Source organism: Eubalaena glacialis, chromosome 4, assembly GCF_028564815.1.
Source record: "Eubalaena glacialis isolate mEubGla1 chromosome 4, mEubGla1.1.hap2.+ XY, whole genome shotgun sequence".
NCBI lineage: Eukaryota > Metazoa > Chordata > Mammalia > Artiodactyla > Balaenidae > Eubalaena > Eubalaena glacialis.
The window spans coordinates 169,606,983-169,625,915 of NC_083719.1; the positions used below are offsets into that span (position 1 = coordinate 169,606,983).

Consider the following 18,933-nt stretch of genomic DNA (forward strand, 5'->3'; position numbering starts at 1 on the left):
CCACAGACCCCCAACATGGGACAGTGCAGACACAGCGCCTCCTCAGAGACCAGCCAGGGCATGGAGAGAAGATAGATGGGAGGAGGGATGCCAAGCAAACTGGTTGAAGCGAGCCCTCTTTAGTGGGCTCTGTAAGCGCCGGCTACCAGCCAGGCAGGCCGCCTCCAAGCTCACAGAAACACAAGAGGCCAGCAGTACCAAAGCCCAGTGACTCCCAAGTCTGAAAGGCTTCGTCCAGAAACAGGCCATCGATCATAAAGCTGCACTTTTGGGAATGACTCACAGCCCCAACCACCATCCTTAACGCCTGTCTGTGTCAATTCTTGGACCCCTTGACCTTGTCACTTTGCGCTGCAGATTTGTCTTTTGGAGGAATCTACACAATGACACTACTACTAACAGGTTTTGCTAAATTCGTCCAGCAGAGGAAATATGAAGGGAAGCCAGAGGTACAGGGAAATGAAACACCAAGGTGAGGCCTGGAGATGGCCTGAGCCTGAGATTGCTCCTCCTGCCCCAGGAAAAACTCCTGGGTCAGTGAGGGACAGGCAGGCGGACAGGGCAGATAGAGGGTGATGCTAAGGCAGGTTCCTGGGAAACCACTGGCATCCAAGGGATGGAAGATGGAGAAGAGAAATGAGAGCCAGCTGAGTAGACACCCTCGGAGGCAGAGCAGGGACAGAGCCTGGAGGATATGGCCAGCAAGGGTCTGCACTGCCCCTGACACACAGACTCCATGAAGACCTCAAGGTTCTCATGTTTCTGTGGATAGACCTCAAGCTGTAGATGTAGGTTTGTGCAACATACGCTGTTGGAGGACCGCAAGCAGAGGTGACAGGTCTAATCAGCCCACCCTCCCCACCCAGGCACCCTGAACATTCCTTTCCCTTGACACTCACCCCAGATTTAACCTTAACTGCTATGCCCAATGCATGGGTGGGGGTCTGTGGGCCTAGGTGTGCATGTCCGGTGGAGCAGCCCCGTTACAGGCTGCATTTAAATGGGGCAGGTGTCAGGTCTGGACAGCCCAGGCCTCCTGGAGGTGACGACCACAGCTCATGGAGACCCCGGCAAATCTGACGAGACTTGGGGCAGCGAAAAGAACTTTATGGAGCTGGGATACACTTAGGTTAACTTACCCCCAATACAGATCTCTACAGTGAAATGTTTATAGCCTAGAAACATGAACACCTAAAGGAAAAGGGAACACAAACACTCTTCTGAGGAGCACTGTCTTCAGCAACTCAAGGTGGGCACTTAGAGTTCGCAGCCCACATCTACACCTAGGAGAAGACACTCAGGGTTGGGGTTGTCTTGAAGGATGACAGGGGGGTCCAGAAGGAGGCGGATGGAGGAGCTGCTTCAGGCCAGGGATGGAACGAGCTTCCTCTGCCCGGTGCCTGGGCAAGCAGCACATCACTGCATGGGAAGAGAGGGAAGGAGTGAAGGAGCTTCTATCCTGGAAGCCAGGTGACTGGAGAACCCAGCCCCACCAGACCCACACGTCTCCTCACCCACAATCACCACCCACTTGGAGCTGATTAACCAGTATTGCCAGAAGTGAAATGACACCTCTCAGCTCAGAGGAGGGAAGACAGAGGCTGCTGGCTCCTGGCTCCTGGCTCCTGGCTCCTGGCTCAGACTCAGGGTTGCAAAGAGCCCAGAATCTCCAGGTTTAGGCAAAGCCTCAGGGCACAGTGTAAAGGAGGACATTCAGGATGAGGGCATGGCAACCACCATCCTCGCCAGGATCCCTGCCTCTCCTGACCTCACAGCCAGCTCCTACCTGTAGAGCCCCAGAACAGGGCAGGGGCCCAGTGCTTCAATATTGGGATGCAAGTCTCCCCTCTCTGCATATGTTCCTTCCCACATGGAAGCTGGAGAGTCTCCTGGATTACTCATTCCTGAAATTCAGCCCCAAATGGAAGCCAGGCAGCGGTCTTAAGGCTTCTCTCTTGGTAAGCTACCACCTTGCTAATTCTTGAATCTGTGCCCCCTCTGCACTCCCCTGGCCACCAGGACAGGGTGCCCACCTGGAGCAGCATACTGAGGCCCAGGTTGCGGTGCCTCCTCTCCAGCTCCGACACAGCCTGCAGCAGGGACCTGAACCTCTCCGCTGGGTCCTCGTCCTCGTCGTCCAGGGACCCTTCCTCTTTCTCTGCTTCCTGCAGGAAGCGCCCCTCCTCCTCGGCAAAGAAGGCCCGAAGCTTCTTGTAGTCAGTCAGGGCCTTCTTCCTCCGGTCCATCACATGTCCCTACAGGATGGGTGGGTGGCAGGGAGGGATACCCGTGTCCTCGGGCTACCCCGAGACCCCCTGCCCCACCACCGACCACCTCAGGGGAGGAGAGTCCCCTGACCGTCTGACTGTACAGTGCTCAGCTGTGGTCCAAGGCCCTGCCAAATAGGGTCAGGGTGCACAGCCACGTTTCCTTGTTCACATGGACTCCAACCCCACCCCACTTGCCTTCCACACAGCAGCAGCGGACTCAGCCTGGCCATGCAGGTCCCGAGCATCGTTCAGATCTTTCCTCATGATCTCCACAGATCCCTTGTTCTCCTGGAAAGAGATGCTGGTTATGGGGTGTGTGGCCACTTCTGAAGGTCTAGGGCCCAGCTAAGCCCAGTCCAGAGGGACACTGCACCACCAGAATCCCCTGTCCGACGGTCCAGAGGCCTCAGTTCATGGTCTTGGCCCACCAGACACCTCAAAACCCTGCAGGCACCAGAGAGGGGAGTCTTAGTGACCCACTATGCTCTCTCCAGTCTGAGAGAAATATTTGTGCTAAGAATCCAACAGGGTAACTGTACACAAGACCATCCATTGGGGTCCCTAGTGTTACTCTCCCCAGCGCAGGGATGGAGGGTGGTCCCTTTGGGGTGAGGATGGCCACACCCAGGGCCTGCCCAGCTCCATGCACTGACTGGATAGGTGGGGTCCTTCACCAGGAGGACCAACTCCAGTCCCCTGGCCACATGCTCTAGCCCCAAGCAAGACCCTGGATGCTACACTCCACTGTTTACCCAGGAGACCCCAGGACCCTGGGGTCCTGATACATGTACCCTCAAACGTGCTACTCTCTCTCCTCTGGTGGGCAGGGACCACACTGTTTCCACTCCCGGGGCCTGGCTGTCTTTATTCTCTAAGAAATAAAGTTGAGCCCCACACACACATCCCCAGACACCAGCTGTGACCAGACTCTCCGATGGCGGGTTCCGACCCAGAATCAAGTGCCACATGTAACGGCTGAAAGCACAGTGGAAAAGGTTCCAGAACAAAGTAGGTTAAGGGACTCGGGAGAAGACGGAATGGGAGCGGGGTGCAGAGGACCCCAGAGGGGCCGATAGCCTCAGGTCCCGTCCCCTATGAAGGGACTTTGCTCGTGGGGGCAGGGCTACCATAGCGTGACGTCATGCCAGGGGCAGGGCAGTAACACAGAAAGGACAAGGCATGGGGGCGGGGCCCACAGCAGGACTGTCTGCCCATGGGGGGTGGGGCAGGGCAGTAAAACACTGAGAAGGCGGCAGGGGCATCCTGGGGGGAAGCGGGGGACGATGGGGAGAAAGGGTACTGTCCAAGGATGGGGAAAGGGGGACTGGATACCTTCCGAAGGTAGGGGAGTGGAGAGGGAGCAACCTCTGGGGGTAGGGAATTGGGGAACAAGGCACCGTCCAGGGATGCGAGAAAGGGTACTGGGCACCGTACAGAGAAAGCAAAAGGGACAGGGCAACAACTGGGGTATGGTGGAGGGGGGGGGGCTGTCAGAGCACCGTCCAAAAGATGGAGATTGGGGACCAGGGCGCCAACCGGATAATACGGAGGGGGAACAGGGCGCAGTCTGGGGATGGGAAGTGGGTCAGGGCACCCTCCGGGGAAGGGCAGCGCATGGGACGCCGCCCGCGCGCACCTTGCCGCGCAGCGCCTTCCTCCAGCGGGGCTCCCACTCGGGCGGCTCGGGCCCCGCGGCCATGCGGCAAGCGGCGCACAGCGGGCCCCCGTCGGCTCGGCACAGCAGCTGCAGCGCCGCCTCAGAGGCCGGGCCGTCGCGCGCGGGCGCTGCGGCAGCCTCCTCGAGCGCCAGCAGGCGGCGGCTGAGCGGCGGGCGGCCGGGCTCCACAGCGCGCTGCCAGCAGTCGTCGGCGCACTCGGGACACGGGAAGGGCCCGTCCTCCTCCGCCCAGAATCGCACCACGCACGCCCGGCAGAAGCGATGGCCGCAGTCAGCGCGCACCGGCTCGCGGGGCGCGCGCTGGCACAGGGCGCAGGCGGCCTCGGCTGGGCCCGGGGGAAGCGCCAGGGCGGCGGCGGCGGGGCCCTCGAGGAGGGCGCAGACAGGGACGCGGACCGGGGAGCACAGGTGGCTGGGCTGGCGAGGCCGGAGACACGGGAGAATGCCGGGGACCGGGACGCAGGAAAAGCGCGGCCGGAGAGCCGAGGACGGGGATGCGCGGACGGGGATGGAGAGCAGGGACGAAGGACAAGAATGGCGACTGGAATGGCTGGGCGCCCGGCGCAGGGTCCTGGCAGGGGTGTGCTCCACCACGCAGGGTCCTGGCAGCGGTCTACTTCAGCCTCCCGGGTCCTGACAGGCCGCTACACTCCGCCTGCGTCCTGGCAGCGGTGTACACTCCACTCCCTCCCAGCTAACAGTGGCGCGTTTCAGTCTCCCACCCGCGGGCCGACCCACGTCCTTTCACGCTGAAATCTTACAGGGATTGTCAATTCTCCCATAAATGACTCGTGTGAGAATGGGAAACAGTTTTATTTGAAGAGTCCATTTTAAACATCTTTTTTGTAAGCTGCTAGGACCTGAGCTGCAAGCACCTCCTCCGGGGCGCAACGCCCACGCGGGGTGGGGACTGGGCTGGAATACGGCCTGCGTGGGACCTCTCGTGTGCACCATCCCACGTGAAATCGTTCTGCATGCACCGAGCCGCGTGGGTCTTCCCCGCGTGCGTAGGTCCGGCGTGGACTCTCAGAGGAACACGTCCTGTGAGGGCCACCCCACGTGGGTGGCCAACGTCCGACCTGGAGCCCAAGCTTTAGGTCCCCAGTTCGCCCCTGAGCCTCAGGCACGGGGAATCCAGCGGCGAGGAAACTCATTGATTTAGAGTGAAGACTTGTGATAAGACCCAGGGCTACCAGTCTCCAGGCCCGTACCAGGAAATTCGTTAGCATTTCTTTAGAAAAGACAAACAAAGGTTTAGGGAAGGAGCGGTCTGGTGGTTTGTTTTTGTTTTTGTTGTTTTAAACAACCAAGCACGTGGTTTTAAAAAAAAATGCAATTTTAAATTTTTTAAAAGTGAATCTGTTATTCCGCATAAGTGCAAAATCTTCCTAGGTATTGCTCTTTGGTTTTGTGGGGGGTTTTTTGTTTTTTTTTAAATCTGATGTTGACTTAACAAAAAACACGTAAAAGTTAAGTTTTATTCAGGGACCTTACTGAGGCCTGTAGCCAGGAAATAGCTGTTGACTGAAGAAAATGCGCAACCTAAACTTTGAGAGTTACATTTTATTTGGCAGACTTGCTAAGGACCTAAGCAAGGAAGAGAGCCTCTCAGGAGCCAGGTATATAGGAGTTTTGGCAACAAAAACCAGGTTTGGAACAACAAAAGATTACTGTTAAAGAAAACCAGACAGCTTAAATTAATGAATTTAGTGTTTTTTTTTTATGTATGGGAAGATGCAATAGTCTGGGTTTATTGGAATCATTCCTTTGATAGGGACCTTAACTATCTAGGGCCAGTACCCTGTTTTTCTCCTTTCTGAATCCCTTCAGGGTGCACAGTTGGGGTGGCTGTGGTGTCACAACATCCTTTGTTTACTGATAAGGCAAGCTGGTTGTCTTTATCCACACAGCCTCTCCTTACCTCTGAAGGGACTGGTCCAAAGAGGTCGTGGAGGAGCCAGTATATATAAGAATTGTTTTGGCTGGGAAATACTTGTAGTCAAGCATACATCTTGATAAAAGATTACTGCTAATCACAAGGAACAGATATCTCAAGTTACTGATTTTAGTGTTTTTCTATCTATGGGAAGATGCAAGAATATGGGGTCATTGAAATTATTCCTTAGCTATGCATTTTAACTGTCTGGGGGCCTGGTAAATCCAAAGTGCAGAATGTTTCATCATTTTTTCCCCCATCTTGAATTCCCCTCAGGGCACACTGTCAGTGGGCAACTGTAGTGGGTTGCAACTTACCTCTTTCTATAGCAGGGTGATGAGTGACACTCTTTATTCTCTTTGTTTACATTGGCATAGACTTGAAAATGCACTAAATGGGCAGTTGGAAGTGTGACTGGCAAACTGAGGTTAGTTCTGTGGAGCAATGGTTAGAAGGAGAAAAGCACTTCAGACCGAGCCTAGCTGATTTGTTGGGTAGACTAGGAACACAGTGGAGAGAAAAGTGGGGAAAAAAAAAAAATCAATGACCAAAGGCCATGATAATCCAGTGAGTGTGAAAAATAATCTGGCACAACCATTAAAGGCAAATAACCAAACTAGGAAAATGTCAGCCACAAATATACAAAGAGTTCATAAAATTTGGAACAGAAAAGTACAACTGCCCCCATGGAATTTGTCAGCTCACAGAGAAAACGCAAATGCTGAATAGACATGAGAAAAAATATACACTCTAACCAGTTACCAAGAAATAGAAACATAAAGTGAGACTTTTTTTTTTCACTATTAAGTTGGCAGACCCTGTTACTAAACCAAACTTGGGTCCACTCATCCATGTCGCAGCAAAGCCAATCAGTCTACTGACACTGAGTTGTGGTGAAGGAAAGTATGCAGGGTGCCAAGCAAGGAGAATGGGCAGCTCATGCTCAAAAAGCCCAAACTCCCCAATGGATTTTAGGGAAAGGTTTTTAAAGGCAGCATTTGGGGTAAGCAGCTGGTGGACTTTCTTCTGGCTGGCTGGTGATGAGATAACAAGGTGATGTTTCAGGAATCCTAAACATCTGGTTCCAACCAGTCTTGGGTCTACCTGCTTGTCAGCATGTAGTCACCGTCCTCCACCTGAGTGGGGGTCTTAGTTTCTGCAGAACAACTCAAGGATTTGCATCAGATTATTATTATGTCCCTTGAGGAGGAAATAGGACTCTGTTTTATTGCTGAACTATTTTTCAAGCTCTCTTGCTTAATGCTTTTCCTTTGTTTCTGCATTCCATCACTTCCCTAATTAGAGCCTGAGTCTGCTCCTCCAAACTCAGGGAAGGCCTAGGACACTAATGCCTTTTTCTACAAACAAGAAATGGGGGATATGGAGGGGCTTTTGTACCTGGGAGGTCCCTCCTGCTGGGTTTCAACCAAAAAAACCCTGATTTTGCAGATATTGCTTCTGGGAGACAATGTAGCAGTATGTGTTAAGGATCTTCAGATTTTTCATAACCTTTGGAATTCCTTTTCTCAAAATATGTTCTATAAAAATAACCCAAAGTGGAAATAAATCATCATTTGGTTTGGTTTGGAGAAATGTTTGTCATATCCCTATTTGAGAGGGGGGGGGAAGCTTAAAGTCCAATAATAGGGGAATGACTCAGCAAATTATAGTAGCCATCAATTTGAAGATGTGTGCATGAAAGATTTTTGGAAATGAGGAATGGCAAATATTGTTAGAACCCATCCATGACCTGCTCCCAACTCCAATGTGTGGATTTTTCCCCACACCAGGCAATTCTCTGTGTTTACAATTTAACTTAATTTTGACACTCCTGGAGATAGCATCAAACCCCACAGGTTAAGGGCTCAGTGCCACAGGACTGCCCCCCTGCAACTTCAGTTGCCAATCACAAATCCAAGCATCACCTGTGATACTATAGTATCACAAATGTCTATAGACCAGAGGGTCTCATCACAGTATCACACTATCCTTCATTAAGACCAGCAGAATCAAAATTGTGTTGTGCAGAATTCCCATTTCCCAAGACAGACTCAAACTGGCATTTTCCCTCCAGCTTCCTTTGTACCCTACAGATGAGAGACAAGGAATGGGAGAAGAGAGGGCAAAGAAGAGATGTACATTCTCTCCCTCATCTGCTTCTTGAACCATCCAGAGAACTTAAGACTCCCACTTTCAGGTCAGAGGCAGAATAAGAGTGGATGATGGTCTGAATTATTGCTCAGAATAACATTTCATAAATACCACTGATAAAGTAGGACACTTGGCAGGCTCTGAGCATCTTGATGCTGACATCAAAGACATCAAAGAACTAAATAAGGGACTTCCCTGGTGGCGCAGTGGTTAAGAATCCACCTGCCAATGCAGCGGACATGGGTTCAATCCCTGGTCCAGGAAGATCCCACGTGCCACGGAGCAACTAAGGCTGTGCACCACAACTACTGGGCCTGTGCTCTAGAGCCCACGAGCCACAACTACCGAGCCCCTGTGCCACAACTACTGAAGCCCACACGCCTAGAGCCCATGCTCTGCAATGAAGAGTAGCCCCCGCTTGCTGCAACTAGAGAAAGCCTGCATGCAGCAACGAAGACCCAACGCAGCCGAAAATAAATAAATTAATAAATAAATAAATTAATTTAAAAAACAAAAAAACCCAAAGCTTTATTTAAAAAAAAAACAAAAACAAAACTAAATAAGAGAATGCCTCACCATGAAAGAGCAGAATTCCCAGTTTTGCTGATTCTGAACCATATTCCATATTTCTCAATATTGTATTTTAAATAGATTAGTATAAAGTTTTGAGATTAAATTAGTAACAATGAAAAAATCTGAATATTTTCTACAAGTGTGACAAAGTAGTTTTTTTTTTTTAAGGTAACAAAAAAATAGACCACTAGAAGAGAATTAAAGGATTCTAAGGGTAGCAGAATATACCACCCCAAAATGTGTCACTTTGGCATAAAGATTATTTTGAGCTGGAGGCAAATGAGGATCAACAGTTGCAGAAAGATGCCTTCCCAGAGTTTCCTTAACTGACTAAAAGCAGAAACTTCTGAAAAATGAAAGCTGCCATAAATGCCCTCTCTGGGGAAGTCTTCTGGCTGTGAAGATGATGGAAAGTCAGGGCCAAGATGGACCTGCACTAATGACACTTGTCTTCCATTGGTTTCCCCCCAAATATTTACCGTCCCATAGCTTGACACCCCTGGAAGCCTAAAACCCTTTTCCTTTCTCTTGTCACTTCTCTACAGATTTATTTGTTAAGATGTTATATAAGCCCAAGCTCTAACCATCCCTTTGAGTTACTCATCACTGAGATTTCTCCCGTGTGACGTGCACCACATGCATTAATAAACTATTTTTCTCTTGTTGATCTGATGGTTTTTTTTTTTTTGTCAGGCTAATTTATGGGGCCTCAGCCAATGAAACTAAGATGAGAAGAGAGAAAAGTTTTTCTCTTAAGTTTTCATTACAGGAAGTCGTAATCGCACATCAACCTAATGATTTGATGTGTGTTTTATTGCATTTCGAGTTGCCCTATTTTAAGTTCTGTTTTCACAAACCAAACAAAAGGGGATGGTAAAGAGATCTTCAACTACGTGTGTAGGAGAAATGATTGAAGAGCTGAGGGTGTTGAGATTAAGAAGATAGAACTCTGTGGAAATTTCATGTCCGGCATGTGGAAAAGGAATAGAAAGCAATTTTTATTTCTCAGAAAAGACAGAAATAGGACTAAGAAATACAACTTACTAGGAGGCAAATTTGAAGTCGTTATGGTTATGATATTGTGATGTATAATAAGAAATATATATTTGGCCTTCCTCCCTATTCCTAGCACAGAGCTCCTAAAACCCTGGGAATTTCCTAAGTGATGAGAATCATAAAGTTGTCTTGATTTTCAAAACGAACCTCTGTCAGTAACATCAGGGTTTGTGTTAATGAGGTAACTTTTGGAAAGTTCTTGAGGATGGGGGCAGGTTGCCAGGGGAACCAATCTAGTAAGAGAGGGTTGGAAGTTTTAGTCCCACCTTCCATAAAAACCCAGAAGGATGGGGTTTGGAGAGCTTCCAGGTCGATGAACACCTGGAGATTTGGAGAGAGTGGCATGCCCAGAGAGGGCATGGAAGCTCTGTGCCCTTTCCCCATACCTTACCCTGTGCATCTCTTCTACCTGGCTGTTCCCAAGTTATATCCTTTTATGATAAACTGGTGATTAGTAAGTAATATGTTTCTCAGAGTTCTGTGAACTGCTCTAGCAAAGTAATCAAACCCAAGGAGGAAGTCAAGGAAACCTCTGATCTATAGTGGGGTCAGTCAATAGCACAGGTAACAACCTGAACTTTCAATTGGAGTCTGATTTGGGGACAGGCTTGTAGAACTGAGCCCTTAACCTGTGAGACTTGATGCTATTACCAGTTAGGTAGTGACAGAATTGAGTTAACTGCCTGTGAGAAAAACACAAACATCAGAATTGGTGTCAGATTTGGAATGATATTCCTCCAAATTTTCCATTTTCTAATGAAAAAAAAAAAAAAAAAAGAATCACGGAGTGTTAAAGCTGAGATTGGTGTTCAGGATGGTTCAGTCCATCCCATGTCTGACATAAAGAGGCTGAAAGCCACACACGTCAGGGTGGTACCTCCACAAAACTACCAGACTGCCTTAAATAAGGACTCTTTCATATTTTCATTTGTATTTTTCTGCTTCAAAGAAAATTATTGTCTCATTTTAGAACTGAAGAGGGAAAAAAATCAGGGTGGGGTATTTGTTGGTTTCCAACAAATTAAACGTATTGAAAGAAAAAAGGTGAGTGGCAAATATAAATTGCAATTATGGTATTATCTGTGAGAATAATTTTCCAGACTTTTCTATGTTTTCATAATAATATGCTTGAAAACTTGTTTCTAAACCTGTATTTATTCCTGATACATTTAAAGCTGTATCCACTCTTAAGTACAGCTAAGTTCTATCACATATATTCTTTTAGGTGGTATTTCTTTTTATTAGGATCTGAATATTTTTAATTCCCCATATGATCTCTTTTTTAACCCAAATATTATCTAGCTATACATTATTTAGTTTCCAAATATACAGAATTTGTAACTACAATTTGGTTAATAATTTATACTTTACTACACTACAGATGTAGAACACGACAGTTTGGAATTTAATGAGCTCTCCTCTTATGACTGAATGGATGGGTTATTTTTGCAAATGGTCCCTGTGTGCTCAAAAGGAAAGTGGGTCCTCTGCTTGCTGGTTATAGTTCCAAAATCTTGAGGTTATTAATTGTATTATTGAGCTCTTCAATATCACTGCTTAGTGGGCTTCCCTGATGGCGCAGTGGTTAAAAATCCACCTGCCAATGCAGGGGACGCGGGTTCGAGCCCTGGTCCAGGAAGATCCCACATACTGCAGAGCAACTAGACCCATACGCCACAACTACTGAGCCGGCGCTCTAGAGCCCGTGAGCCACAACTACTGAGCCCGCGTGCCTAGAGCCCATGCTCTGCAACAAGAGAAGCCACCGCAATGAGAAGCCCACGCATCGCAATGAAGATCAGCCCCCGCCTGCCGCAACTAGAGAAAGCCCGCATGCAGCAACGAATACCCAACACAGCCAAAAAATAAATTAATTAATTAATTTAAAAAAATATATCCCTGCTTAGTTTGTATTTGATTTCTCAGTGTCTGTGTGTGATAGGCGTTAAAAATCTGTGACAATGGTGATTTACCCATTTCCACATGGATTGCAATTAGCTGGTATTTTGAAGTGATATGAAGTGCATTTATGCTTAAGATGATTATGTTTACTTGATCTAGTGTTCACTGTATCAGAATGTAATGTCCATCTTTGTCATTTATGATCATTTTTACCTCAAATTATACTTTTTTTAGATCCTAAGATATAAACATGATAGAAAATGAGATATATCAGAAATACCTATAAATCATTTATATTGAAATTACTACATCGAAATGCGTGGGACCCAAATAAGCCATACTTAAAGGAAATGTTTCTTTAAACTCATTTATGGGGATGGAGGCTGGGGAGAGGAACTAACCATTTGTTATGGATTGAATTGAGTCCAGCAAAAAGATGAAAAGAAGGGTTGAAGTCTGTTAACCTGAAACAAATAGACTGTTAGTATTTCTCCAGCAAAGATGAGTTTATTCGGGATCAGCAGAGAATTGCAACTTGGGGTCTGCAACCATGGTGAGCCTCATGCAAATCCCCACATGGCAAGGGAAGGAGAACACTTTTATAGAGAGGAAAAGAAAGTTGGGAGGGCCACAGTAAACAAAGAGTCCTTGTCTTCATTGGCTGAGTCCTTGCCAGAAAAGAGGAGCATTCTTTCTTCTTCCTGTTGGGCTCTGCTGTCATTGCAGCACATGAGAGCTCCCTCTTCTGGTCTCCAAACTCTATTTAGGAAACCCAGCAGGACTCTGCGGGGCCTTCCCAGAGACAGACACCAGCTGACCCCTGTGTCCCCTGCCTCTTGTTTGTAAAAAATGCTTTAGCCTCCTAGGCCTCCCCCGAGTTTCAAAGAACAAATTTAATCAGAGAAATGAGAAAATGCAGAAACAAAGGAAAACAGTTAAGCAAGACAAAATAATAGTTTAGCCATAAAACAAAGTCAAGAACATTTAGTTCCTCCCCAAGTCCAGGTTGTCACCTATGCTTCCGAGCCACCGACTGTAGATCAGAGGTTTCCATACCCTCCTCCTTGGGTTCCATTAATTTCCTAGAGTGGCTCACAGAATACAGAGAAACATTTTACCTACTACATTACTGGTTTATCATAAAAGCATATAACTTGGGAACAGCCAGGTGGAAGAGGTGAATAGGGCAAGATATGGGGAAAGGGTGCAGAGCTTTCATGCCCTCTCTGGGCACACCACTCTCTCCAAATCTCCAGGTGTTCACTGACCTGGAAGCTCTCCAAACCCCATCCTTTTGAGTTTTTATGGAGGCTTCGTTACATAGTCATGATTGATTAAATCATTGGCCATTGATAATGGATTCAACCTCTAGCCCCTCTCCCCTCCTGGGAGGTCAGGGTGGGACTGAAACTTCCAACCCCGTCTCACTAGGTTGGCTCCCCTGGCAACCTGCCCCATCCTCAAGGACTTTCCAAAAGTCACCTCATTAACACAAAGTCTGGTGTCGTCGACAGAGGTTCATTTTGAATATCAAGATACCTTTATGATTCTCATCACTTAGGAAATTCCAGGGGTTTTAGGAGCTCTGTGCTACGAATAGGGAGAAAGACCAAATCTATATTTCTTATTACACATCACAATACCACACCTTCAAAATATTTCCAGTACTTCATTAGACTTTTGTAAAAAGTGCAGTGGAAAGCAGGCAAGCAAGGAAAATGGGCATAACAGGGAAGATATTTGGGAATATATGTAAATAAACAAGAGATGATCGTTACACAGACCAATGATGGTAATGAGCCTTGAGCTGTGAAGTATGATTAGTAACTCAATCATTGAACAAATAGCAAAATATAAATAATAATTGAATATTGTACTATATACAAAATCTTTTGAGAGGGTAATTTCATGTGTTTTTTACCAAAATAAAATAAATAAATAAAATTTGAAATTTCTTCCTGGATTTTTAAAAATCTCAATTGCATTGTTCAAGCCTGTTCTTGCTTAACTAAAATAAGTCAAATGAATGACTACTGCCTTATCTCATGGCATTCTCAAATCTAGGATGAAAAAAAATGGGCCAGTTTGCATCACCTCAAGTAAATACCAGTGTAATACTTTAATAAAATGGCACAAGTAGATTTTCTAGGAAGTGAAATCCATTTCATCTTGATGCATCAGGACCAAAAGTGACAGAAACTAATTTGAACCATAGAACTGAAAATGGAGGAGGTACATTCCTTGGCTCCTCATCTCGGTCCACTCGGGTTGCTATCATACTATAGACTGGGTGGATTAAAAGCAACAGACACTTATTTCTCATAATTCTGGAGGCTGGGAGTTCAGTGTCAAGGTGCTGGCAAATTTGGGTTCTGGAGAGAGCCCACTTCCTGATTCATTGATGCATGACTTCTCACTGTGTCCTCAGATGACAGAAGGGGCAAGGGAGCTCTCTTTTATGAGGGCACTAATCCCATTCCTGAGGGCACCACCCTCACGACCTAATTACCTCCCAAAGGCCCCACCTTCTAACACCATCACCCTGGGATTTCAACATGAATTTTGGTGGGGAGTGCTATTCACACCACAGCACTCCTGAAAGGGTGTTGTGCCATCCAGCTCTCGTCCAGCAGAGCTCTAATGGCCGAATGTCTTCAGGATATATGTCACGTCTTCTCTCCAAGCTCTTCCTTCTGGTGGAATCCCCAGGCAGGTGTCTCCTATTGGCAGCCTTCAGCTTCTACTAAAAGCAATCTGAGCCTAGAAAACTGTGCTATTGTGATCTATAATAAGAAATATATATTTGGTCTTCCTCCTTCTGGTACAGAGCTCCTGAAACCACTGGAATTTCCTATAATAAAAGCAATAAAGGTGTCATTTGCTCTGTTAATGAGGTGACTTTTGGAAAGGCCCTAAGGATGGGAGCTGGTTGCCAGGGGAACCAATCATGTAATCAAGGGGTTGGAACTTTCAGTACCACCCCCTGATCTCCAGGGAGTGAAGAGGGGCTGGAGATTGAATCAGCTGCCAATGTCCAATAATTTAATCAATTATGCCTATGTAATGGAGGCTCCAAAACACCCAGAATGACTGTTTCCAGGGAGCTTCTGGGTTGGTAGAAATTTGGGGAGAGTGGCACAAGCAGAGAGGGCATGGAAGCTGGAGCCCTTTCCCCAGGCCTTGCCCTGTGCATCTCTTCCACCTGGCTGTTCCTGAGTTACGTCCTCTAATAATAAACCAGTAATCTAGGAAGTGAAATGCTTCCCTGCGTTCTGTGAGCTGCTCTAGCAAATTAATCAAACCCAAGGAGGGGGTCATGGGAACCTCTGATTTGGTGGGACAGAAGCACAGAAGACAACTGGACTTGTCACTGGCATCTGAAGTGTGTGTGGTGGGGGGCAGTCTCGTAGGACTGAGCCCTTAACCTGTGGGATCTGATGCTATCTCCAGGTAGACGGTGTCAGAATTGAGTTGAATTGTAAGACACCCAGCTGGTGTTGCAGAATTGCTTGGTGGTATGGAGAACCAATCCCACCCCACATTGGAATTGGAGTCAGAATCCTTTTGTAAACAAGAGTCCCTCTCTTCCAAATGCCTCAACCAACGCTTAGAGTTGGTGTCATGCTGGTCACTGAGATTGTCGCCATGACCAGGGAAAGGGCCTGAGCGATCAAACCTCCTGTTCGGGGCTGGGACCAGCACCAGCCAGAGAAAGGCAGTAAATTCTGAGCAAGCCCTGACCACACGGAGCCACATATTAGCCAGGAGGCCAAGGGAAGAAAGAGAGGAGATGAGTAAGAGAACAGTGGAAGGCCTACGAAGTCACCTGCTAGGCTGGGGAGTTGACGGGCTTGGAGATGACCTCACAACTCCAGGAGATAACCCAGGTGAGGAGAGACCACTATCCATACCCAGGAGCCAGGGCCAGAACCTATATCACTGCCAGGATGCTCCTGGAGAACGTGCTCGCTGCAACCTCCACCCTCCAGGAGAAGGGAATAACTTTTGTAAAATTAATGATTAAACTTACAGATAGAAAATGTTAAGTTTCTTTTAATGCTCCAGTATTAAAAACAAACTTTGGACAATGTTTTAACTTTTTCAACTCAAAAATCATGTCAAAACTAATGACTCAATTTAATGTTTTAATTGCAAATATAGTGCTTTTTTAGATATTTTAGTCAAAACTTTTAAATAATTCAATATCCTAAAAAATCCAAATATCCCAATGGTATTTCTAAGCTTAAAGCAATATTAAGAATATTTCTAGGGGCTTGAGTAACAATATACAACTCATATAAAGTTATTCCATCATCCCAACCCAAGCAAATAGGAGTTTCTTTCCCAGGGCTCTGAAGGGGATGAATGATAGGGCACTGAAGGGAATGTTTCCTAGAGATCAGAAACAATTCACCAAGGAGCACCACGCCTTTCATATGTGAGCTCACCAATCCATAACCCACACCCTAAGCATCTCCTCTCACATTCATGGGCAGGCCACTGTCCACCTGCCCTCATCACCCCGGGGCAGGTACCACACAACTAGGGACAGGCCCTATGCCCCAGAGCCAGCTGAAATTACTCAAACCAGACAATCCTGAGTCTGCTTGCCCCACCTTATCTTGTCTTTCCTGTAGAAAAAACAAGGGTCTTGCTCAAGTTTTCCTCTCGCTCCCCCGGCTTCCTAGCAGACCTTGGTGTTTCTCAGTGTGGCCCTGTGAGGTGTGTTGTGCCCCTCCTCTTGGGAACTGTGAGTATAACAGCTATCTTTTCAATGGCAGTCATGTCTTGATCTGTTGGCCTCACCATACCTGAATAACAACAGTAATAATTTTTTAAATTGGCTGTATTTTAAAAGTGAGACAAAGCCAAGAGCAAGAGGCAGCAGTGGGTATGGCTGGGAGACAAGTTCCTAATTATGGGTGGACATCAGTGGCTGTGTGCAGAACCAGGGCTTACACAGAAGGGGAATGTGACCAGGTTCCGTAATATCCCAATGCTCAGATGCCGGCTTGTAAGGGAGGCTAAGAGTAAGTTTATCTGCCATTTTTCCAGGAGCAACAGCACCCAGTCCCTTTCTAGAATCTGAGGAAGTTGCAAAAAGCATTAAAACTGCTTACTTCTAAGGCAAAACCAATTCTTGGTTGTGGAGAAACAAAACCACGTAAATAAAGTGAATATCAATCTACAGGGCAAAGGTTGAGTTCAATAGAATGTATGCTGGGCAGCCAGGAGTTATGCACTCATGGAAAAGACTTAGAGCTTTCCCAGAAAATCTGAAGGGAGGCCTTAAGAAAGACTAGGTAAATCTATGCATATCAGAATCACATATTGTGAAACAATTACACAAAAACAATACCTGTATAACTAATAAGGAAGAATTCATGGAAAGCGGTTACTCTACATGGGGAAGGGAAGTGGAATGAGAAGCAGGGGGACAGGCAGGTAGTAGCATATGCCCTTTGATAAACCCATGCAGGTGTGGGTACCTGGAACAGGAGTTTAAAATAGCCAACCAAAGGCACCACCCAACACAGCCACTGGACACTGTACTCCCAGCCTGCCTGGAAAATCATTTTTCGAGCCCATTCCACATTGGAAAATATTACAGGTTATTGCTTCTCTAGAAAAGAGAGTTTGCGCTGAGGTATGAGGACTTATTTGGTGTTCCAGCATAGGACTCTGGGAAGGATGCTGTACACAGAATCTAAGGCTGCAGACAACACCAAAGGAAGATGAGCCTGGGGTCTCGGGTCCTGACTCGAAGGATTCTCTAAGGGAGACCTGGTGGTGAGCTCATTACCATATCCAGGCCTGTGATTGAAGAGTTCCAAACTCGAAGCCATCATCCCAGCTCCGCTCCCCACCCCCCAGCTCTTCGCCTCCTAAAGTGTGGGAAAAGCTCCGTCCCTCCCAAAATTCTGGACCGCCCCCCTCCCCGCCAAGACAACGAAAGGAGAGCCAAGGGCACTCGGAAAACCCCCACAAGTCACTTGACACCGCGCGCGGGTGGCCTCAGAACAGCCAGTCGCGTTGCTAGCGGCTCCATTTCACGCCCAAGGACCCGGATGCGGCGCGCGCCATGAGGGTCCTTGGGCATGACCCAGACGCGACGGGCGGCGATGGTGCACAGGAGGGTGACCGCAGAGCCCCCACCCACCCAGGCCGTCCTGGCGCTGGGATCCTGCGTGACGCGGCTTCCCGGACACAGAAAGAGTAGCGCGCGGGAGGGAGCTGGGGCTCAGGGGCTGCAGCAGTGCAAGGGTGCGGGATACAGGGACGCGCGAACACAGGATTTCAAGGGTGCTAGATAGAGGAGCTCAAGGGCGTAGGAGTGCCGCAGTGCCAGGACGCAAAGGGATGGCAAGCGGCACACACCGTGCAAAGACGCAGATGGGGGGGTAGGGTTGTGGAGGTGGAGGGGAACCTTCCCTGAAGAACCCGCTCCCGCCTACAGTCTGGGGACTGCCCGCGCAGGATCGGAAAGAGTGGTGGCCTCCGGTATTTATTTGAAAGGGCTCATCTGGATTGGTTCAAACTCAATCTTGCCCGCCCCTCACGACAAACCTATTGGCTAAGGCGCCTCCTCGAGCTTTCCAAGGCTTTCTATTATTCCACCACCTCTGCGGCGTCCTTCAATTTGGCGTGTGAGTTTGGAATTTCTTGTATTTTTTGCACATTTGTGCCTTAATGTTTTCACCCCTGTCTTTGGATATTATCGTGATTTCCTGACACGCTCGTAACACAGAAATGCTGCTGCTTTTGGGCGGGGGCTGGAGGGGTCGGGGGGGAGGGGCTGGACAAAACCACCCAGACCAGCCCTGGGATGTTCCCTGTGTGTGTCAGGGGTGAGGCCGTCTGCCCACCCATCCCCCAGTCACCTTCCGTCACCTTCCCTTCGACTAGGTCTCCTGAAAATACCAAAAATATAAAATATATCAATAAAAAAAGAAAATTATTGTCATAAAATCTCGTCTGTGTTTTCTGTATTTTCTCAATACTGCTGGAAGTTGCTAGATTCACTTTCAACACCCCTTAAGATCTTTTAATTAATGTAGTTAAATAGGAAGTAAGAGAAAAACACGGTGTATGCATGGGGAGGGGTGACATTCCCCTGGAAGAACAAACAATTAGAACCGCCCATGTACCGGTGCAGCTTCGAGCTGGCGGTGGGGAGGGGGCTTGGGTGCCTTCTGTGCCCACTGACCCCAGCCTTGCCTCTGACGCCTTCTGCGTCCGCACGGTCTATCCGGGTGTGACTGTCGCAGCTCAGAAGCCGATGGGCGAGCGTGCCCTGCCTCTGTGTGTCTGTGTGTCTGCGTGGGCGCGGAGATGGAAATGACATAGTCTGCAAGCTGTGCGTCCAT

The 18,933-nt window shown here is 47.9% G+C and overlaps 1 protein-coding gene across 1 annotated transcript; it reads right to left on the reverse strand.

The window, feature by feature from the left end:
• Nucleotides 1-1,086: 1,086 nt before the first annotated feature.
• Nucleotides 1,087-18,933, reverse strand: RNF187 (ring finger protein 187). The gene is made up of 6 exons (XM_061189015.1): nucleotides 18,715-18,933; nucleotides 17,560-17,750; nucleotides 3,907-4,561; nucleotides 2,466-2,558; nucleotides 2,034-2,255; nucleotides 1,087-1,419 (listed from the first exon to the last, which is right to left on the reverse strand). The coding sequence occupies exons 1-6, from the start codon at nucleotides 18,931-18,933 to the stop codon at nucleotides 1,417-1,419; spliced, it is 1,383 nt and encodes a 460-aa protein (XP_061044998.1). The 3' UTR covers nucleotides 1,087-1,416.

Coding starts and splice junctions, on each gene's coding strand:
- RNF187 (XM_061189015.1), bottom strand. CDS start 18,933: ATGGACGCACAGCTTGCAGACTATGTCATTTCCATCTCCGCGCCCACG. Junction 4,562..17,559: donor CCACCCGCGCGCGGTGTCAA/GTGACTTGTGGG, acceptor AGGCTGAAGTAG/ACCGCTGCCAGGACCCTGCG. Junction 2,256..2,465: donor CCGCTGCTGCTGTGTGGAAG/GCAAGTGGGGTG, acceptor CCCATCCTGTAG/GGACATGTGATGGACCGGAG.